The 24133-nt window shown below is 45.0% G+C and overlaps 1 protein-coding gene across 8 annotated transcripts in view; it reads right to left on the bottom strand.

The window, feature by feature from the left end:
- The window catches only part of LOC138946212 (E3 ubiquitin-protein ligase TRIP12-like), a 158397-nt gene that overhangs the window by 25691 nt on the left and 108573 nt on the right, over positions 1-24133 (bottom strand). For 4 of the 8 annotated variants that reach the window (XR_011449207.1, XM_070317731.1, XM_070317732.1 and 1 more), the window contains exons 29-36: positions 18759-18827; positions 14519-14721; positions 13891-13985; positions 11865-11909; positions 5614-5771; positions 4322-4467; positions 1870-2029; positions 447-545 (exon numbers count right to left, since the gene is read on the bottom strand). Coding sequence is in view for 7 of the 8 variants with exons in the window: in XM_070317731.1 (XP_070173832.1) it covers positions 447-545; positions 1870-2029; positions 4322-4467; positions 5614-5771; positions 11865-11909; positions 13891-13985; positions 14519-14721; positions 18759-18827 (975 nt within the window). In the remaining variant the exon portion in view is untranslated. The remainder of the gene's footprint in view (positions 1-446; positions 546-1869; positions 2030-4321; positions 4468-5613; positions 5772-11864; positions 11910-13890; positions 13986-14518; positions 14722-18758; positions 18828-24133) is intronic. The other 4 variants (XM_070317730.1, XM_070317729.1, XM_070317735.1 and 1 more) reach the window with 4 other exon arrangements.

The following is a 24133-nucleotide window of genomic DNA, read 5'->3' on the forward strand; positions in this document are numbered from 1 at the left end:
ACTTAATTGCCTAAGACACATCCAGATAAGTGTGCTTACTTAATTGCCTAAGACACATCTAGATAAGTGTGCTTACTTAATTGCCTAAGACACATCCAGATAAGTGTGCTTACTTAATTGCCTAAGACACATCCACAAAAGTGTGCTTACTTAATTGCCTAAGACACATCCAAATAAATGAGCTTACTTAATTGCCTAAGACACATCCAGATAAGTGTGCTTACTTAATTGCCTAAGACACATCCAGATAAGTGTGCTTACTTAATTGCCTAAGACACATCCAGATAAGTGTGCTTACTTAATTGCCTAAGACACATCCAGATAAGTGTGCTTACTTAATTGCCTAAGACACATCCAGATAAGAGTGCTTACTTAATTGCCTAAGACACATCCAGATAAGTGTGCTTACTTAATTGCCCAAGACACATCCAGATAAGTGAGCTTACTTCATTTTCATATCCAATTTCCAGCAGTGCCTTAGAGTTGCCCAGCTCATCCATCACCTTCTCTGCTTGCTTCATCAGGTCCAAGCGACTCACTGTTCTCTGCAATTAGGGTTACTATAACAACATCAAGTGCATAACAAATCTTCCTTACAGGACATTGAAACTCTCCTGAGGCTAAATACTCGCCCAACAAGAAAAAAAGGTCAACGTTGAAAGTTATTCTATGGCTGATTTCAGCTTTCATCAAGGTCAACGTTGAAAGTTATTCTATGGCTGATTTCAGCTTTCATCAAGGTCAACGTTGAAAGTTATTGTGTGGCTGATTTCAGCTTTCATCATGGGTGGGTACATTATGAACACCAAATCAAATGCATCAACAGAGAAGAGATCATGAAATTGTAAAATAAAAGCCGTTCAAGTCTCCTCAATGAGTCGGAGTAAACCTGATGCCTACTCTGACTCGGGTGTTGATGCGTTCATTTCTTGTTCTTGTTCTGCGGTCATGGGCTGCCATTTCTATGTACACCCATGTTTCTGACCCATGTTTCTGACCCATGTTTCTGACCCATGTTTTTGCATGAGTGTGGTTTTAGGTGTATGAGCACGTTTGGGCGAGTTGTTAATTTCAATGAACTTGCAAAAGCCAGGGCCGAATGTTCGTAACATGTCCACAACGGCAGGCCCAACAAACACCCACCCACATGTTTGGAATATCACAAGTCATGTATAAGAATTTCATTCTAAACAGAAGACCCTCAAAAATAAACCCCTTACTACTCAACTGAGCAAACGTAAGAGCAAATATCCACAGATCCCAAAAAATCACACTCACACGTTTCAAATCTCACCTGTTCCTTGTAACAATTTCATCATTAACACAAAACCTTCCAAACTAAACCCCTGACACCACAATAAGCCACAGCCTTATTTCTCATACTTATAATTTTACACGAACATTGTTGAAATCAAAACTAAACCCCTGACACCACAATAAGCCACAGCCTTATTTCTCATACTTATAATTTTACACGAACATTGTTGAAATCAAAACTAAACCCCTGACACCACAATAAGCCACAGCCTTATTTCTCATACTTATAATTTTACACGAACATTGTTGAAATCAAAACTAAACCCCTGACACCACAATAAGCCACAGCCTTATTTCTCATACTTATAATTTTACACGAACATTGTTGAAATCAAAACTAAACCCCTGACACCACAATAAGCCACAGCCTTATTTCTCATACTTATAATTTTACACGAACATTGTTGAAATCAAAACTAAACCCCTGACACCACAATAAGCCACAGCCTTATTTCTCATACTTATAATTTTACACGAACATTGTTGAAATCAAAACTAAACCCCTTACCACCGACTCAACTGAGCAAAGCAAAAAATGAAACATTGGCCTGCCTTTACCCTTCGCCTGTCCAGCCGAGGGGCCACCCTCTCATTTTCATGGGAGGTGCTGTCGCCTGTGGTATCTTGCTGCAGGCGCATCATGGCACGGTCGCGGTCGAACGCCGTGGCAAAGAACAGCAACTGGCGGGTGTCGAAGGGGAAGAGGAAAGGGCTGGAAAAGACAGATAAAGAATGAAAATTAGAGAATGTACAGAGATGGGAACAAGGATTCATGAAAAAAGTTTGAAAGTGACGTAGGGTTCCAAAATAATACACAACTCTGAGAAAAGTTCACTAAGAAAAGCTCTGAAATTGTGTTCAATGGGTCTGAAACTGTGTTCATTGGGTCTTAAACTGTGTTCAATGGGTCTCAAACTGTGTTCAATGGGTCTGAAACAAGTCTTAAAGGCACAGTGCAGCTCACAGCCTTCGTTTTGCGTTTTTGTTTCAGCTGAGTGCATTTACAGTTCAAAAATCCTCCTATGGTAGTAAAACAAACCCAAAACTACCCAACGACGACATCTGTGAAGCTCGACAGTTTCTTGTTCACGCGAGTGCATAAATTAACCTAGTTATTACGTGGTGTTTGGTCTGAGTTCGATTCACCTGAGCGATTCCGGCCTCCATTTTGTTTTACACAAACTCATGATGATGTCTGACATAGTTTGCTAGTGACGTGTCTTTTTGTGCATGATGTGGTGATCTACCTGATCTAAATTTAAATCCAAAAATAGGTCAAGACCAGCCGGGTCCGAAATTAATTCGTAAAAAAATCGCAGTTCTTGACTCTTTGGGTGCAAGTCAATGAAACTTGGTAGTTCTTCTAACGGATAGCTGCCTGAGGTATGACTAAAAGCCCCAGGGGCTCCGTGCACCTGGATTTGACAAGTTCAGTACTTTTAATCTCTTGTCTTTTTTTCTTAAAGCCCTACTACACCTCACATGAGGTTTACAGAACGATGGAATCTTTCACGAAATAAGCTTTTCTAACCTAATGAAACACACTTGCACTAGCATTTAACAACAGTACATGACACAGTTCACTTGAATGGCTATTTAGTATGCGTAAAACACACACCAGTTCTCATGGTTTATTCAACCCCAGAGCGATCGTGGACCAGTGTGACCCACTTTTCTTTTTTGACAATTTAGTCGTCAGTTTGTTGTCCAGGGGCCGCCCAGGCCCTGGTGGGGTGCAGGGGCAATGCCCTGTCAGGGGGCCCAGGTTGAAAAAACGAAAAATCAGGCTTTTTAAGGGTAGGCCTCTTTTTGTTTGTTTGTTTGTTTGTTTGCTTAACGCCCAGCCGACCACGAAGGGCCATATCAGGGCGGTGCTGCTTTGACATATAACGTGCGCCACACACAAGACAGAAGTCGCAGCACAGGCTTCATGTCTTACCCAGTCACATTATTCTGACACCGGACCAACCAGTCCTAGCACTAACCCCATAATGCCAGACGCCAGGCGGAGCAGCCACTAGATTGCCAATTTTAAAGTCTTAGGTATGACCCGGCCGGGGTTCGAACCCACGACCTCCCGATCACGGGGCGGACGCCTTACCACTAGGCCACCGTGCTGGTAGTAGGCCTCTCCTGGTATCTCAAACACACAAATTTGCACAGTAAACAATGGTAACAAATGCCAAGCTGTAGTCCGATAATTCGCGCGTTCGGTGAAACAAAGACTCAGCTATGTCCGGTCACTGTGTTCGAGAAAATACTGATCGGATCGCTGGCGAATTTTTTTTTAGTTTTTATTATTTTTTTTTTAAAGATTTTCAAAATAGGGAATTCCTTATTTGACCAATTTCATTTGGTAAGGCGGAAAAGTTTCACCCATGAGTATTCTCAAACAAACTTGGTGTATTTTTTGGAAAAATGAGTGTACTCCACACAGCATTTGAACATCCATGATTCAAACATGCTTCACACACGTCCGTCGCACCGTTAATTAAGTTTTCCAATACATTTAAAACAAATGCTTCTTCCAATGTTCACTGACAAAACCTGTAATGTGTCAAAATACTGGATGGGATTCGGGACAAGCTTGTGAAAAAAAGTAGTCTAACAATTTTTCTTGTCGTATTTTTTTTTAGACTGACCATACTGGTCGTATTCCTGACAATGATGCGTACAAACTACGGCGAAATGGTCTGGGTTCCCAGGTCTGCTGGTCGTATTCCTGACAATGATGCGTACTAACTACGGCGAAATGGTCTGGGTTCCCAAGTCTGCTGGTTGTATTCCTGACAATGATGCGTACAAACTACGGCGAAATGGTCTGGGTTCCCAAGTCTGCTGGTTGTATTCCTGACAATGATGCGTACAAACTACGGCGAAATGGTCTGGGTTCCCAGGTCTGCTGGTCGTATTCCTGACAATCATGCGTACAAACTACGGCGAAATAGTCTGGGTTCCCAGGTCTGAGTATGCCCTCTCTTCCACTCATTGGCATAAGACTTACGCAGCGTTGCCGATCTGACTGAGCCAGCAGGGCAGGTTGCCCGTCATGATGATGAGCGGGTCCTGCAGCTGTCGCGTTGCTTTGGCCGTCAGTTTGGAGCTCAGGTACTCCGTGGACGACAGGAGGGGCTGGGCGAAGAAGGACACCTGCAGAGAAAGCGAGCGACATAAGTTTGATGTTGACACCGCGAGTCATACAGGGTGACACACAGGGTGTAACACCAAGACTGGGAGGCAGAGAGACATCGCTTTCAACAGACAGTTATTTATAAAGCTTACGTAATATGAACAGCAACAGCACAACGGAGTAAGGAATTGGTCCATTACTGATATCTGACCTTTGACAAAGCTTCTGTTAAGGAAAAAGCAAGTTTACCTGTTTGTGTCACACATACCCATCACCCCCCCCCCCCCCCCCCCCCCCACACTGAACACTCACATCATAGAGCGAGGCCCAGTGCCGGTTGATGGCGTGCAGGACTCACACACACACACATCATAGAGCGAGGCCCAGTGCCGGTTGATGGTATGCAGGACACACACACACTCTCTCACATCATAGAGCGAGGCCCAGTGCCGGTTGATGGCGTGCAGGACACACACACACACACACACACACTCTCTCACATCATAGAGCGAGGCCCAGTGCCGGTTGATGGCGTGCAGGACACACACACACACACACACACACACTCTCTCACATCATAGAGCGAGGCCCAGTGCCGGTTGATGGTATGCAGGACACACACACACACTCTCACATCATAGAGCGAGGCCCAGTGCCGGTTGATGGTATGCAGGACACACACACACACTCTCACATCATAAGCGAGGCCCAGTGCCGGTTGATGGCGTGCAGGACAGACAGACAGACACACACACACACACTCACATCATAGAGCGAGGCCCAGTGCCGGTTGTTGGCATGCAGGACAGACAGACAGACAGACAGACAGACAGACACACACACACTCTCTCACATCATAGAGCGAGGCCCAGTGCCGGTTGATGGCGTGCAGGACACACACACACACACACACACACACACACACACACACACACACACACACACACACACACACACACTCTCTCTCACATCATAGAGCAAGGCCCAGTGCCGGTTGATGGTATGCAGGACACACACACACACTCTCACATCATAAGCGAGGCCGAGTGTCGGTTGATGGCGTGCAGGACACATACACTCACACACACTCTCACATCATAGAGCAAGGCCGAGTGCCGGTTGATGGCATGCAGGACACATACACACACACACACACACACACTTACATCATAGAGCGAGGCCCAGTGCCGGTTGATGGCGTGCAGGACTCTGAGCAGAGCGATGGTATCCAGGGAAGCGTCGGTGACGGTGACAAAGGCGGGCAGACGGTCGGTCAGGTAGGTGGTGAGGATGGGCACGGTGATGGGACAGGGACTGCCGCTGTCTGTTGAGCCACACAAAAAACGCTCATTACAATTTGATCCACAGGTAGTATGCCCTCTGCACAGCTCTCGGCCCAAGGTAGGGGGTGGGCGTTTACTCGATACTTGGCGTATACAAGGTAGTTTACGGTAATAACAATTTGAACTCCAACCGTTACCACCTTACAAGGGTGGTTATGTCTTCCGTTCACACACTGCAACAGGAAACTGCCCTGACATGCCAGTGTGTCAAGATTTTAAGATTTTATTTCAGGTTTTGGCTCCAGGGGCTTAGAAACCAAATGTACAATACCAAGCATATATCACTATCATGTACAATACCAAGCATATATCACTATCATGTACAATACCAAGCATATATCACTATCATGTACAATACCAAGCATATATCACTATCATGTACAATACCAAGCATATATCAGAGGCTCCGCTTGATTGGAATCCGGGCGATCGCCCGGGTGCGCCCGGGTGAAGTATTTTCAATCAAGTACAATCGGGTCATCAACCGGCTTAAGCCCGACCAAAACACATCGGCTGATGCGAGATCAAAATGGCCGCCACGGGTGGAAAGTAAGTGAATCTTTTACTTCTGAAGAGAAAGTTGTACCTTCAGGCCGTGTTCACGCTTCTGTGCTTAATTATTGGGTTGAATCTAAGTACTCGTGATTGTTTAAAGTGTGTTTTGGGGCTTAGATAGGATTCATTGAAGTAATTTCAAGTGAAGTTGAATGTGAATCGATGACGATTCCATGCAGATGACTTGTCAAATGACAAGATCACAAGATTCGAGGCTTTTGACCAGTCAGCCAGTCCCTTCAATTGGTCAATATCTTGCAAACCATTTCAACCGGAGATCAAACATAATTATGTGTGACTTCCAATATATATGTGTAACTTCCAAGCATTCACACTCCATATTGTAGGCGTATTCCGCATCACTATCATCACTAAAGAACAACTCGTCCAACAGCAACAAATTGACAGCCATGTTTATGGCCCGATTGCGCTTGATTGGTACTTTAGATCAAATCGCCCGCGTCACGTGGCGGGCGATCGCCTGGTCGCCCGCTTTGAATCCCAATCAAGCGGAGCCAGAATCATGTACAATACCAAGCATATATCACTATCAACCCCCCCAATTCCCTCTCCTAGCAGATCCTCCTTGCCGTATGCTCTCCTCTCCTAGCAGATCCTCCTTGCCGTCTGCTCTCCTCTCCTAGCAGATCCTCCTTGCCGTCTGCTCTCCTCTCCTAGCAGATCCTCCTTGCCGTCTGCTCTCCTCTCCTAGCAGATCCTCCTTGCCGTCTGCTCTCCTCTCCTAGCAGATCCTCCTTGCCGTCTGCTCTCCTCTCCTAGCAGATCCTCCTTGCCGTCTGCTCTCCTCTCCTAGCAGATCCTCCTTGCCGTCTGCTCTCCTCTCCTAGCAGATCCTCCTTGCCGTCTGCTCTCCTCTCCTAGCAGATCCTCCTTGCCGTCTGCTCTCCTCTCCTAGCAGATCCTCCTTGCCGTCTGCTCTCCTCTCCTAGCAGATCCTCCTTGCCGTCTGCTCTCCTCTCCTAGCAGATCCTCCTTGCCGTCTGCTCTCCTCTCCCAGCCCAATATTTCAAAGCACCATTTCAATCCTTGAGAATGCAGTCCAATTTAACACTGCCAAACACTCCCCAGCCATCCAACAATACATTCTTCAATTAGCATTTTAGCAAATTCTACTGGGAAACATAACATCCCTCCTTTTTGTTAAAGCATACAAATAAAACGCATACAACAAAAGGAGGGGGGGGGGGGGGGGGCCCTAACCTAAACAACCAATCATATACAGAAGTGCCTTAGCTGGAGTGTGGATGGGAAAAAAGAAATATAATCTGGAATCCCTTCTAATTTATGCCATTGCTAGAATCAAGACATGTGTCAAAGGGTACAGTGACTACCACTTTTGCACCGAAAAGCTGAAGCAGATTCCTGAAAGTGGGGTTAGATGGGGCAGGGTGTTGAGGGGAGAACCTAGATGACACGGTCTATAGATGGGGCGGGGTGTTGAGGGGAGAACCTAGATGACACGGTCTATAGATGGGGCAGGGTGTTGAGGGGAGAACCTAGATGACACGGTCTATAGATGGGGCGGGGTGTTGAGGGGAGAACCTAGATGACACAGTCTATAGATGGGGCGGGGTGTTGAGGGGAGAACCTAGATGACACGGTCTATAGATGGGGCAGGGTGTTGAGGGGAGAACCTAGATGACACGGTCTATAGATGGGGCAGGGTGTTGAGGGGAGAACCTAGATGACACAGTCTATAGATGGGGCGGGGTGTTGAGGGGAGAACCTAGATGACACGGTCTATAGATGGGGCGGGGTGTTGAGGGGAGAACCTAGATGACACGGTCTATAGATGGGGCAGGGGTGTTGAGGGGAGAACCTAGATGACACGGTCTATAGTTGGGGCGGGGTGTTGAGGGGAGAACCTAGATGACACGGTCTATAGATGGGGCAGGGTGTTGAGGGGAGAACCTAGATGACACGGTCTATAGATGGGGCAGGGTGTTGAGGGGAGAACCTAGATGACACGGTCTATAGATGGGGCGGGGTGTTGAGGGGAGAACCTAGATGACACGGTCTATAGATGGGGCGGGGTGTTGAGGGGAGAACCTAGATGACACGGTCTATAGATGGGGCAGGGTGTTGAGGGGAGAACCTAGATGACACGGTCTATAGATGGGGCGGGGTGTTGAGGGGAGAACCTAGATGACACGGTCTATAGATGGGCAGGGTGTTGAGGGGAGAACCTAGATGACACGGTCTGTAGATGGGGCAGGGTGTTGAGGGGAGAACCTAGATGACACGGTCTATAGATGGGGCGGGGTGTTGAGGGGAGAACCTAGATGACACGGTCTATAGATGGGGCGGGGTGTTGAGGGGAGAACCTAGATGACAAGGTCTATAGATTGTTTGTTTGTTTATTTGTTGCTTAACGTCCAGCCGACTACGCAGAGCCATATCAGGACAAGGAAGGGGGGGATGAAGGGGGCCACTTGTCAAGCGATTCCTGTTTACAAATGCACTAACCCATTACTTGTGTCCCAGCAGGCTTTAGTAAAACTAAATTAATACCTACTGGAAGATTACCAGTTTCCAGTATGTTAAAATAGGCTTAACCTATCTACTGCTGGACTTACATCAGAACACTAACAGATTAAACTATACATGAATCGCGAGACAAGCGGCAAGAGAAGAGATTTTTGGAAAAAATACAGGTGAATGAGCAAGAAGGCAGAAAAAAGAAAAGAATTCATGAAGAAAAAGAGAGCATGACAGGAAAGAGGAACCAAAAATCTACCTAACAGCAAACTAGAAAGCTCCTGCGGTTCCAGAAACAGGAGGGGCCTTTAATTTCATAACCGCAGTGCCCCACTGCGGGAGGTCTATAGATGGGGCGGGGTGTTGAGGGGAGAACCTAGATGACACGGTCTATAGATGGGGCGGGGTGTTGAGGGGAGAACCTAGATGACACGGTCTATAGATGGGGCAGGGTGTTGAGGGGAGAACCTAGATGACACGGTCTATAGATGGGGCGGGGTGTTGAGGGGAGAACCTAGATGACACGGTCTATAGATGGGGCAGGGTGTTGAGGGGAGAACCTAGATGACACGGTCTATAGATGGGGCAGGGGTGTTGAGGGGAGAACCTAGATGACACGGTCTATAGATGGGGCAGGGTGTTGAGGGGAGAACCTAGATGACACGGTCTATAGATGGGGTGGGGTGTTGAGGGGAGAACCTAGATGACACGGTCTATAGATGGGGCAGGGTGTTGAGGGGAGAACCTAGATGACACGGTCTATAGATGGGGCAGGGTGTTGAGGGGAGAACCTAGATGACACGGTCTATAGATGGGGCGGGGTGTTGAGGGGAGAACCCAGATGACACGGTCTATAGATGGGGCGGGGTGTTGAGGGGAGAACCTAGATGACACGGTCTATAGATGGGGCGGGGTGTTGAGGGGAGAACCTAGATGACACGGTCTATAGATGGGGCGGGGTGTTGAGGGGAGAACCTAGATGACACGGTCTATAGATGGGGCGGGGTGTTGAGGGGAGAACCTAGATGACACGGTCTATAGATGGGGCGGGGTGTTGAGGGGAGAACCTAGATGACACGGTCTATAGATGGGGCAGGGTGTTGAGGGGAGAACCTAGATGACACGGTCTATAGATGGGGCAGGGTGTTGAGGGGAGAACCTAGATGACACGGTCTATAGATGGGGCGGGGTGTTGAGGGGAGAACCTAGATGACACGGTCTGTAGATGGGGCGGGGTGTTGAGGGGAGAACCTAGATGACACGGTCTATAGATTGGGCGGGGTGTTGAGGGGAGAATCTAGATGACACGGTCTCTAGATGGGGCGGGGTGTTGAGGGGAGAACCTAGATGACACGGTCTATAGATGGGGCAGGGTGTTGAGGGGAGAACCTAGATGACACGGTCTATAGATGGGGCAGGGTGTTGAGGGGAGAACCTAGATGACACGGTCTATAGATGGGGCAGGGTGTTGAGGGGAGAACCTAGATGACACGGTCTATAGATGGGGCGGGGTGTTGAGGGGAGAACCTAGATGACACGGTCTATAGATGGGGCGGGGTGTTGAGGGGAGAACCTAGATGACACGGTCTATAGATTGGGCGGGGTGTTGAGGGGAGAACCTAGATGACACGGTCTATAGATGGGGCGGGGTGTTGAGGGGAGAACCTAGATGACACGGTCTATAGATGGGGCGGGGTGTTGAGGGGAGAACCTAGATGACACGGTCTATAGATGGGGCAGGGTGTTGAGGGGAGAACCTAGATGACACGGTCTATAGATGGGGCGGGGTGTTGAGGGGAGAACCTAGATGACACGGTCTGTCTATTGTTTCGCCTGCATCATAGCTGCCAACTTTTCCCAGATAAACCTAGAATGCTAGGGGGGTCTGGGGGCATGCCCCCCCGAAAAAATTTTGAAAAAAAGGATGCAAAATGGTGCAATCTGGTGCATTCTGAGGATTATAATTGCCAGTTTCTGGCAGCAAATTTTGTCACAAAAAAGGAAGAATGAGCTGGAGAGAGAGTAGATGTAGTGACTTACCAATGCACGTCAAGCTTCCTTCTACAGTATTTCATACTTCTTGACAGTCACATCTTCCAATGGTGTGTGGTAATCTTTCTCGTCTTCTCGACGGCTGTCCCCCGGTTCCGTTCATGTTTTGCTGTTCTTGAATGAGCTTCAATATCCCCCCGGCCTCCATGTCCGATGCTGATATCTTCGCGGCACTTGGTGCAAAACGCGAAATGTTTGCCGCGTCTTGTCGATTCGGAGATGAAGTCATACTCTTGTTTGTAACTCTTTTGAAATTTTACAAGAACTTTCGGGCCGACTTTCGTCCGCTGGACCGTTGTTTTCTTCATTTTGTGGTCGTCTGCTGCTGCTTCTTCTTCTGCTTCTCATCCACATTCGACTGAAGCGCATGCGCTAGCCACAAATCTTGCCTATTCTCGTTTACTTTCGATTTCGATCACAGCGTTTGTGTGACGAAGCCTCGAGCTGAACGAGATTTCAGAAGTGAAACTACGCCGAGTACAGGCGCTTGAAAATACACTCCAGTCATTATATAACTATACTCGAAAAAATTTTAATCGGGAAACTTTTGCACTATTCGGGAAAATCCGGAACTGGACATAAAATGGGGAATTTCCCGGTTTTCTAGGGTTAGGGTTGGCAGCTATGCCTGCATGCACATCTATGTTTTTCACAACCAAATTTCAGTAAAGCAGCTCACTGCCGAGTTCAATCTACCCGTAGTAAAGCAGCTCACTGCCAAAGACCATTCTGCTAACTGCTACATGCTGCTGCAAAATGTCACAAATTTTTACTTGTCACAAAAAAAAGAACTTTTAACAAAACTAGAATGTCTCGCATGCCAGAACTTCATGTCTCAACTGTTGAAGAAAGAAAGTGAAAGTGTACTTCATGTCTCAACTGTTGAAGAAAGAAAGTGAAAGTGTACTTGTTAACAAAATGCAACACAAAGGAACAAACGGTAAGCTCAGATGACAGGCCGTACTCACACAAACTTTCGTTTGAGCTATTGGAGCCCAAACTGACCTTACGCCCTGGAAAGCCAAAATATCAAAGAAAAAAATAAGCTTGGTGGACCACACATCCGTACTCTCTCACACACATACATGCGCAATCTCCAGATTTAGCCCCATGCGAGGTTCATCGTAACTCTGAATGAACCTCAAAGTGTTCATTCTTCTTTCTGTATTCTGAGTTAATAGACGTCCCTTCCACAGGGTTAATAGACGTCCCTTCCACAGGGTTAATAGACGTCTCTTCCATAGGGTTAATAGACGTCCCTTCCACAGGGTTAATAGACGTCCCTTCCACAGGGTTAATAGACGTCCCTTCCACAGGGTTAATAGACGTCCCTTCCACAGGGTTAATAGACGTCTCTTCCACAGGGTTAATAGACGTCCCTTCCACAGGGTTAATAGACGGTTTTCAGAAATAACGCCGTCGGGTTTCTTTAGGTGGCGAAAGAGTGAATTGCTTTTCTTCTGACACCCCGCGCGCTAGTGATTGGCCCCTCCAGTGTTCACCCCGCGCGCTAGTGATTGGCCCCTCCAATGTTCACCCCGCGCGCTAGTGATTGGCCCCTCCAATGTTCACCCCGCGCGCTAGTGATTGGCCCCTCCAATGTTCACCCCGCGCGCTAGTGATTGGCCCCTCCAATGTTCACCCCGCGCGCTAGTGATTGGCCCCTCCAATGTTCACCCCGCGCGCTAGTGATTGGCCCCTCCAGTGTTCACCCCGCGCGCTAGTGATTGGCCCCTCCAATGTTCACCCCGCGCGCAAGTGATTGGCCCCTCCAATGTTCACCCCGCGCGCAAGTGATTGGCCCCTCCAATGTTCACCCCGCGCGCTAGTGATTGGCCCCTCCAATGTTCACCCCGCGCGCTAGTGATTGGCCCCTCCAGTGTTCACCCCGCGCGCTAGTGATTGGCCCCTCCAATGTTCACCCCGCGCGCTAGTGATTGGCCCCTCCAATGTTCACCCCGCGCGCTAGTGATTGGCCCCTCCAATGTTCACCCCGCGCGCTAGTGATTGGCCCCTCCAATGTTCACCCCGCGCGCTAGTGATTGGCCCCTCCAATGTTCACCCCGCGCGCTAGTGATTGGCCCCTCCAATGTTCACCCCGCACGCTAGTGATTGGCCCCTCCAATGTTCACCCCACGCGCTAGTGATTGGTCCCTCCAATGTTCACCCCGCGCGCTAGTGATTGGCCCCTCCAATGTTCACCCCGCGCGCTAGTGATTGGCCCCTCCAATGTTCACCCCGCACGCTAGTGATTTGCCCCTCCAATGTTCACCCCGCACGCTAGTGATTTGCCCCTCCAATGTTCACCCCTCGCTAGTGATTGGCCCCTCCAATGTTCACCCCAGTAAAAAGCAAGGGCATTCACTCTTTCACAACCCATACAGTTATTTTCAGCATGCGTCTATTACGGAAATAGCACTTGCATACCCTCACACATCAATACTACCTGACCCACTTGCATACCCAAACACATCAATACTACCTGACCCACTTGCATACCCTCACACATCAATACTACCTGACCCACTTGCATACCCTCACACATCAATACTACCTGACCCACTTGCATACCCTCACACATCAATACTACCTGACCCACTTGCATACCCTTACACATCAATACTACCTGACCCACTTGCATACCCTCACACATCAATACTACCTGACCCACTTGCATACCCTCACACATCAATACTACCTGACCCACTTGCATACCCTCACACATCAATACTACCTGACCCACTTGCATACCCTCACACATCAATACTACCTGACCCACTTGCATACCCAAACACATCAATACTACCTGACCCACTTGCATACCCTCACACATCAATACTACCTGACCCACTTGCATACCCTCACACATCAATACTACCTGACCCACTGACCTTGACCCCATCCAAACAAGCAAAGCAGTAAAATGAGTGCAGCAGCTTGTCGGACACGCTAAACTAAAGCATCCATTCACTAAGTGTGGCGCTTGGTTCTGACCTTTCTTTTTGCTTGACCTAGAGCTCTTGGATTCTGACTTGGTTTTCTTGGGACTGGTGGCTGTGCCGCTGTCTTGATCAGAGGCTGGACGATACCTGTGACAAAGACGACAATATTTCATCAGGTAAACAACGTTAAAAAACACAGTGCTCTCTGCTATTCAAGGCTCTGCTTGCCTAGTTCAAATTCTGCAACTGACGATACCTAAGCAAATAAAATAACATGCAATTTTACAAAACAAAATTTCGACTGTTTAGCAATCATAATTTTGTGCAACTTTTTATTTTTTATTTTTGTTAATTTAAAAAAACATGTAAGCAAATTACGATCTTTAACTGATTCTTGTTTTAATTACTTCCTTTGCTGCTTTGTAAACAATGTTCTGAAACAATGCAATTCATATCTTCCCCCACGTGCTTAAAATTCTTATCAAGTATAAACGCTTAGCTTCATATTGTTCCTAACCTTCAACGGCAAAGACCTCATGTAAATAATTAATTTAGCAGGAACCAAATCCTATATTACGTAAACAAAAAAAAGCCAAGTTTCATATTGTCCTCAACCTTCAATGGCAAAGACCCCATGTAAATAATCAATGTAGCTGGAACCAAAACAAAAGCGGTCTCACCAGATAGTGTGGGTTTGAACCCATATGCCAGTGTGGCCAAGCGGATTGTCTGAGTCTTGATCGGTGTCTGTGGGGTCGCGGTCGGACGGAGGCGTGAACTGACGGATGGCCTGGTACACCGTCATGTTGTACGGCAGGACACGGTCCCCGATCAGAAACTCCAGGCGATGTCTGACAGTGCCTTGGCTTATGAACATTGCCGCCTGTAAGACAATAATTATCATATATACAGATCCCTGCTATAGTCTATACAGATTCAGACAGTGCCTTGGCTATGAACATTGCCGCCTGTAAGACAATAATTATCATATATACAGATCCCTGTTACATTCTATACAGATTCAGACAATGGCTTGGCTATGAACATTGCCGCCTGTAAGACAATAATTATCATATATACAGATCCCTGCTACAGTCTATACAGATTCAGACAGTGGCTTGGCTATGAACATGGCCGCCTGTAAGACAATAATTATCATATATACAGATCCTTGCTACAGTCTATACAGATTCAGACAGTGGCTTGGCTATGAACATGGCCGCCTGTAAGACAATAATTATCATATATACAGATCCTTGCTACGGTCTATACAGATTCAGACAGTGCCTTGGCTTATGAACATTGCCGCCTGTAACACAATAATTATCATATATACTAACAGTTAAGCCCGGCTTCGCCCGGGCGTAAGCGGAGCCCTGTAGCAATTTAAGACGCTCGCTATCCCATTATCATTAGCTTTACCTCCTTTGTTTGGATACAAAAAAAGAGTTATCTCCCTTACCTTCTAGAAATTTCCGGAACTGTCCAGTTAATTTTTCTTTCTTCATTTCTTCCCCTCATAGGAGCAATAGCGAGTCTCTAATATCACTGGCATGATGTGCTTGCTACAGGTGAACAGTAGGCACTGAACTGGTCTTGCACCATATAGGCTGTATTCAATAAATGGGAGGTCCATAATCTGAGAAAGGAAACAATGAATCAAGAAACTAAAACCCAGGTGCACATCTGCGGCACCTAGGGAGTGTACGTGCACACTACAGTAGTACCTGCCATATCCGGTCACCCATTAGTCATTGCAAAGGTGACCGCAAATATCAGGTGGCCGTTCATTACAGGCCCCCTCCTCCTCCAAAAAACCCAAAAAAACACGATCAAGTTTTCATGAAGAAAAGAAAGCGATCATCCACGAGCCGCCGATTCATTGTCTCTGTTAGTTTTGCTTTCGTTTATACATCTTAATTATTTGCGTGTTTAACTCGATCGTCCTGGCTAAGCTATTGTTTCGTATGTTTCTATGTGTGTTGTTTGGATTATTATATATGTATTTGAGTGTCAGATAAACAAGTGTTTCAAACTCACATCAGCTGTGATCGATCCGGAAGTGACTGCCGTAAATGTACATGTATGCGCATGTCTGTATTTACAGTTTGCGCATGCGTAAGTATTCATGTCGTCTGCTCGTGCTGTGCCGTCTGTGCACACAACACACACACACACACACCACAGGCGCTCGCCCGCGAAAGTGACAAGTGGCCGTTAAGTGGCCGCTCCTGTCGAGTAAGAGGGGCACCTTAGGGCAAAAATCAGTGACCGTTGACCGCGTCAGACAGGTTAACGGCCATTAAGAGTCAATTATAGAAGGAAAACTCATTAGTCATGGGAAAGCTGGCCGCTCCGGGTAGGTTCACGCCCACGAAAGGGCCGGAAATGGAAGGGACTACTGTATCTTGTTCCTGCCTCTTGCCATCTCAGAGGTATGGCGACCACAGACAAAAAAGAGTTATCTCCCTTACCTTCTAGAAATTTTCGGAACTGTCCAGTTAATTTTTCATTCTTCATTTCTTCCCCTCATAGGAGCAATAGCGAGTCTCTAATATCACTGGCATGATGTGCTTGCTACAGATGAACAGTAGGCACTGAACTGGTCTTGCACCATATAGGCTGTATTCAATAAATGGGAGGTCCATAATCTGAGAAAGGAAACAATGAATCAAGAAACTAAAACCCAGGTGCACATCTGCGGCACCTAGGGAGTGTACGTGCACACTATCTTGTTCCTGCCTCTTGCCATCTCAGAGGTATGGCGACCACAGACAAAAAAGAGTTATCTCCCTTACCTTCTAGAAATTTCCGGAACTGTCCAGTTAATTTTTCATTCTTCATTTCTTCCCCTCATAGGAGCAACAGCAAGTCTCTAATATCACTGGCATGATGTGCTTGCTACAGGTGAACAGTTATCTCCCTTACCTTCTAGAAATTTCCGGAACTGTCCAGTTAATTTTTCATTCTTCATTTCTTCCCCTCATAGGAGCAATAGCAAGTCTCTAATATCACTGGCATGATGTGCTTGCTACAGGTGAACAGTAGGCACTGAACTGGTCTTGCACCATATAGGCTGTATTCGATAAATGGGAGGTCCATAATCTGAGAAAGGAAACAATGAATCAAGAAACTAAAGCCCAGGTGCACATCTGCGGCACCTAGGGAGTGTACGTGCACACTATCTTGTTCCTGCCTCTTGCCATCTCAGAGGTATGGCGACCACAGACAAAAAAGAGTTATCTCCCTTACCTTCTAGAAATTTCCGGAACTGTCCAGTTAATTTTTCATTCTTCATTTCTTCCCCTCATAGGAGCAATAGCGAGTCTCTAATATCACTGGCATGATGTGCTTGCTACAGGTGAACAGTTATCTCCCTTACCTTCTAGAAATTTCCGGAACTGTCCAGTTAATTTTTCATTCTTCATTTCTTCCCCTCATAGGAGCAACAGCGAGTCTCTAATATCACTGGCATGATGTGCTTTCTACAGGTGAACAGTAGGCACTGAACTGGTCTTGCACCATATAGGCTGTATTCAATAAATGGGAGGTCCATAATCTGAGAAAGGAAACAATGAATCAAGAAACTAAAGCCCAGGTGCACATCTGCGGCACCTAGGGAGTGTACGTGCACACTATCTTGTTCCTGCCTCTTGCCATCTCAGAGGTATGGCGACCACAGACAAAAAAGAGTTATCTCCCTTACCTTCTAGAAATTTCCGGAACTGTCCAGTTAATTTTTCATTCTTCATTTCTTCCCCTCATAGGAGCAATAGCGAGTCTCTAATATCACTGGCATGATGTGCTTGCTACAGGTGAACAGTTATCTCCCTTACCTTCTAGAAATTTCCGGAACTGTCCAGTTAATTTTTCATTCTTCATTTCTTCCCCTCATAGGAGCAACAGCGAGTCTCTAATATCACTGGCATGATGTGCTTTCTACAGGTGAACAGTAGGCACTGAACTGGTCTTGCACCATATAGGCTGTATTCAATAAATGGGAGGTCCATAATCTGAGAAAGGAAACAATGAATCAAGAAACTAAAACCCAGGTGCACATCTGCGGCACCTAGGGAGTGTACGTGCACACTATCTTGTTCCTGCCTCTTGCCATCTCAGAGGTATGGCGACCACAGACAGACACACAGACAGACAGACAGACACTCTCTTTTATTTATATGTATGTATTTATAGATACAGATCCCTGTCACAGTCTATACAGATTCAGACAGTGGCTTGGCTAAGAACATTGCCGCCTGTAACACAATAATTATCATATATACAGATCCCTGTTACAGTCTATACAGATTCAGACAGTGGCTTCGCTTATGAATATTGCCGCCTGTAAGACAATAATTATCATATATATACAGATCCCTGCTACAGTCTATAATGATTCACACAGTGCCTTGGCTTATGAACATTGCCGCCTGTAACACAATAATTATCATATATATTGAGATCCCTGCTACAGTCTATACAGATTCAGACAGTGGCTTTGCTATGAACATTGTCGCCTGTAAGACAATAACATATATACAGTGACTCGCCTTGTGTTAGGGTTGAGTGTTAGCTCAATTCTATAGAGATCCCCGTTACAGTCCTGAGAGAGTCATACGTTTTCATATTCTATTTTTTATTTGTCCAATGTTCTCCCTATTACCAACCATGTTCAGATACAAGGATCAAAATCTCCGTCTTTTCATAATGTCAAATTCCTGAGGCAAGTTGACAAACATCTAGAAAATGACCAAAACTTTCAGAATAAACTTCAACAACACTGAATGTGTACCCATGCAGTTTTACTGTAAATTTGTTTGTAAAATCATTTCTGCTGAACCTCTAACAACATTCTGAACATTGACAATTCTCAACAAATTCAATATATATCCCATGATGAAAGCAGGACAAAAGTCTTACCAAACTTACCATGGAATCTTCCATTTCATCGTCAGAATTATCATCATCACTGATATCGTCATCTCCATCCTGAAATGAGAGAAGCAGAATATGATTATCAGAGATACGGAAGTAGATCATGAAAATGCATCCGGTCTCTTTTTGGATTCTGAAGTCTTGTCTTAACAACTGATTAACAAGTGGCATGAAGCGACAACAAAACATTTAGTCAGTCGGGATCAACACCACAAACCAGTCATCGCCCAGACTACATTTGGATAGTCTCGGCTAACCATCTCCGCGAAGCATGCGACTGTAGTACTTACTGAATCTATTTTCTTTCATCCTGAACATATTTTTAAAGTAAACATGACATATCTATATATCTTTTTAATTCAGAAGATGAGAAAAAAAATCCAATCATGTTTTGATCTGCTTCTGAAAATTCGATTTTAATGAGCAAACTAATTAATTAATGTTTAAAGGTCCTTGTCTACATTTTTATACCAAAATCGCCATTTGACCATTAAAATGCAGAGTCTATTATCTACAAATATCAACAATACACCCCCTTTCGATCAGGAAAGACGAAGCCAGTGTAGCCGTTTGAAAATTCATTGTAGTATTCCAGCGTAGTACTCATAGTAGGATATCCTTATTTGGAAAATGCCAAGCGCAAAACTCCTCAAATCCCGTGCATTTCGTGCGTTTAAAAAAAAAGCGTGGACAGCGCTCCAGTGTCAAACTGTTGCTGTACTTGTTTGGGCGTGGCTATAAGCACAGTGACATGAATTTGATTGGTCAGTATTTTTAGGCAAAGCACATGTTTTCAGCAAACAGAAAACAAAATATTGGAAGCGTGAGTCACGCTACCCAAAAATAAAATCTTTTTTTACATATATATTTTTTTCTATAACTTTTTTCCCCATGGTTCATTCATCATTTGACATAATTTTGTATCGAAATCTCACCATAAGATTATTGAAAAAAAGCAAAAATGTAGACGACCACCTTTAAGCTTCCAAGCTGAAATGTAATCCCATAGTCCGGACTTCGTCGAAGATTGCTTGACCAAAATTTCAATCAATTTGGTTGAAAAATGAGGGCGTGAGAGTGCCGCCTCAACTTTCACAAAAAGCCGAATGTGACGTCATCAAAGGCATTTATCCAAAAAATGAAAAAACCATCTGGGGATATCATACCCAGGAACTCTCATGTGAAGTTTCATGAAGATCGGTCCAGTAATTTTCTCGGAATCACTTTATACACACACACACACACACACCATGACCCTCATTTCGATTCCCCCTCTATGTTAAAACATTTAGTCAAAACTTGACTAAATGTGAATTGACTGTGAGACGGACAGGCAGACAGACAGACAGGAAGGCATTAATGGAGAGAGAAGAGTGGGAGATAAAAGACGCAGACAGACAGACAGAGAGACAGACAGACAGACAGGAAGGCATTAATGGTGAGAGAAGAGTGGGAGATAAAAGACGCAGACAGACAGACAGACAGACAGACAGACAGACAGGAAGGCATTAATGGTGAGAGAAGAGTGGGAGATAAAAGACGCAGACAGACAGACAGACAGACAGACAGACAGACAGACAGACAGACAGCCAGACAGAGAGACAGACAGGGGAACAGAGAGAAGACAAAATGTATAGCAATCATACAGAGTTTATTAAGAACTCAGACAGACAGACAGACAGACAGACAGACAGACAGACAGACAGACAGACAGACAGACAGACAGACAGACAGACAGGGGAACAGAGAGAAGACAAAAATGTATAGCAATCATACAGAGTTTATTAAGAACTCAGACAGAAAACAATATAAATGTTTTTGAATTCACAATACAGTGGAACCCCCCTTATAAACCCCCTCATTTAACACTATTGTGACTAGCATTGCCACGGCGTTAACGTCCTGCCTGCCCAAGCTTGCCACCAAGAAACTTCCCCAAAAACAGTAACTGTAAAGAAATCTGTCTAGCAAGCTTGAATTAAGTCCAATCACCACCAAATTTTGTGTACTAATTAAAAAATGGATGCCCAGTTCAGTCGTGCTATTTATAAGTTTGTCACGCGATTTGTTTTAGCAAAGGGGGGGTGAAAGGGGGATAATTTGTGTTTTTTAATGTTTTTTTGTGTGTGTTTTCTTTTCCACTGCTTTTTTAAAAGTTATTTTTTAACAGAAAGTATTATAAATAATGTTATAACCAAACAAGGTGTAAAACCTATGAATTAGCTGAAATATTGTTAACATTGTACACAGAAATAAGGAGACAGTACAAAGAAACAAGTCGCGTAAGGCGAAAATACAACATTTAGTCAAGTAGCTGTCGAACTCACAGAATGAAATTGAACGCAACGCAACGCAGCAAGACCGTATACTCGTAGCATCGTCAGTCCACCGCGCACGGCAAAGGCAGTGAAATTGACAAGAAGAGCGGGGTAGTACTTGCGCTGAGAAGGATAGCACGCTTTTCTGTACCTCTCTTCGTTTTAACTTTCTGAGCGTGTTTTTAATCCAAACATATCATATCTATATGTTTTTGGAATCAGGAACCGACAAGGAATAAGATGAAGGTGTTTTTAAATTGATTTGGACAATTTAATTTTGATAATAATTTTTATATTTTTAATTTTCAGAGCTTGTTTTTAATCCAAATATAACATATTTATATATTTTTGGAATCAGAAAATGATAAAGAATAAGATGTACGTAAATTTGGATCGTTTTATAAAAAAAATATTTTTTTTACAATTTTCAGATTTTTAATGACCAAACTCACTTATTAGTTTTTAAGCCACCAAGCTGAAATGCAATACCAAACCCCGGCCTTCGTCGAAGATTACTTGACCAAAATTTCAACCAATTTGGTTGAAAAATGAGAGCGTGACAGTGCCGCCTCAACTTTCACGAAAAGCCGGATATGACGTCATCAAAGACATTTATCAACAAGAAGAGCAAACGCTCGATCGAGTCACTTTCGCAGTTCTGAATATTATATGAGGCATCAGATGGACAGGAAGAAATTGCTATTCACAACACAATACAGATGTAAATAATTTGATGTAAAGAATAATCCTATAAAGTTTGAATCAAATCCGATGAATAGTTTCAGAGATATGATATTTCAATTTTTTTCCTTCAAGACATACCTGTGACCTTGAAAAAGGTCAAAGGTCACCAAAGCAGACGTCAAAGTGTAGAGGTCACTGGGAGTCACGTTCACATAAAATTTGAGCCCGGTCACTTTTATAGTTTCCGAGAAAAGCCCAACGTTAAGTTGTGTGTTGCCGAACAGAAAAGGCTAGTTATCTCCCTTGTTTTTCTGATAACGTTCGTAAAAGGCTACAGATGTAAATACTTTGATGTAAAGAATAATCCTACAAAGTTTCAATCACATCCGATGAACTTTGTCAAAGATATAAAATGTCTAATTTTTCCTTTGACGCTGACCTGTGACCTTGAAAAAGGTCAAAGGTCAACGAAACCATCGTTAAAGTGTAGAGGTCATTGGAGGTCACGACTAAACAAAATATGAGCCGGATCGCTTTGATAGTTTCCGAGAAAAGTCCAACGTTAAGGTGGTGTCTACGGCCGGCCGGCCGGACAGACTAACACTGACCGATTACATAGAGTCACTTTTTCTCAAGTGACTCAAAAAAATGAAAAAAACGTATGGGGATTTCATACCCAGGAACTCTCATGTCAAATTTCATAAAGATCGGTCCAGTAGTTTAGTCTGAATCGCTCTACACACACACACAGACAGACAGACAGACAGACAGACACACACACACACACACATACACCACGACCCTTGTCTCGATTCCCCCCTCTACGTTAAAATATTTAGTCAAAACTTGACTAAATATAAAAACAAGCAAATAACGCATTCACTCACAGCATCCTGACTCAAATGAAACAAAACTGGACACTCACCAAATGATGTCCAGGTAATCCATATTGAATATAAGTCACATTTTCACAACAATGTACCAACTGTACACCTATGAACATTTCCAAAAGGATTAGGAGGCTCCAGCCATCCATTGTTATCAGTGCTGCCACGCGCCCTTGCACCTACACGATTCCGAGATACCACAGTACCACCCCTGCCACGTGTACTTTGCTGACTCGTACTAGCAACAACAGGACTGTTTCTTCCTTACTATCACTGCTATTATCGCTTTCTTGAGGCGAAAACGACACGTCGGAATCATGATCTACAGGATCCCCAAGATCCAACATCCGGAAAATCTACTCCCGTGACAAGGCTCGCCTTCGATTCATTTTTTTGTTCGAAAAAACCACGCAAATCTGCACTAATTTGATCTGGGCGGAAGAGGAAACCACGTGTATCAAGGGAAACAACTCAATTTATTGCAAGCCCCCTTATAAACCCCCTGACTTAAGACCCTGTCTGTTTCACAATACAGTGGAACCCCCCTTATAATCCCCCTGACTTAAGACCCTGTCTGTTTCACAATACAGTGGAACCCCCCTTATAATCCCCTGACTTAAGACCCTGTCTGTTTCACAATACAGTGGAACCCCCCTTATAAACCCCCTGACTTAAGACCCTGTCTGTTTCACAATACAGTGGAACCCCCCTTATAATCCCCCTGACTTAAGACCCTGTCTGTTTCACTATACAGTGGAACCCCCCTTATAATCCCCCTGACTTAAGACCCTGTCTGTTTCACTATACAGTGGAACCCCCCTTATAAACCCCCTGACTTAAGACCCTGTCTGTTTCACAATACAGTGGAACCCCCCTTATAATCCCCCTGACTTAAGACCCTGTCTGTTTCACTATACAGTGGAACCCCCCTTATAAACCCCCTGACTTAAGACCCTGTCTGTTTCACAATACAGTGGAACCCCCCTTATAATCCCCCTGACTTAAGACCCTGTCTGTTTCACTATACAGTGGAACCCCCCTTATAAACCCCCTGACTTAAGACCCTGTCTGTTTCACAATACAGTGGAACCCCCCTTATAATCCCCCTGACTTAAGACCCTGTCTGTTTCACTATACAGTGGAACCCCCCTTATAAACCCCCTGACTTAAGACCCTGTCTGTTTCACAATACAGTGGAACCCACCTTATAATCCCCCTGACTTAAGACCCTGTCTGTTTCACAATACAGTGGAACCCCCCTTATAATCCCCCTGACTTAAGACCCTGTCTGTTTCACTATACAGTGGAACCCCCCTTATAAACCCCCTGACTTAAGACCCTGTCTGTTTCACAATACAGTGGAACCCCCCTTATAATCCCCCTGACTTAAGACCCTGTCTGTTTCACAATACAGTGGAACCCCCCTTATAATCCCCCTGACTTAAGACCCTGTCTGTTTCACTATACAGTG

Source organism: Littorina saxatilis, linkage group LG13, assembly GCF_037325665.1.
Source record: "Littorina saxatilis isolate snail1 linkage group LG13, US_GU_Lsax_2.0, whole genome shotgun sequence".
Lineage (NCBI taxonomy): Eukaryota > Metazoa > Mollusca > Gastropoda > Littorinimorpha > Littorinidae > Littorina > Littorina saxatilis.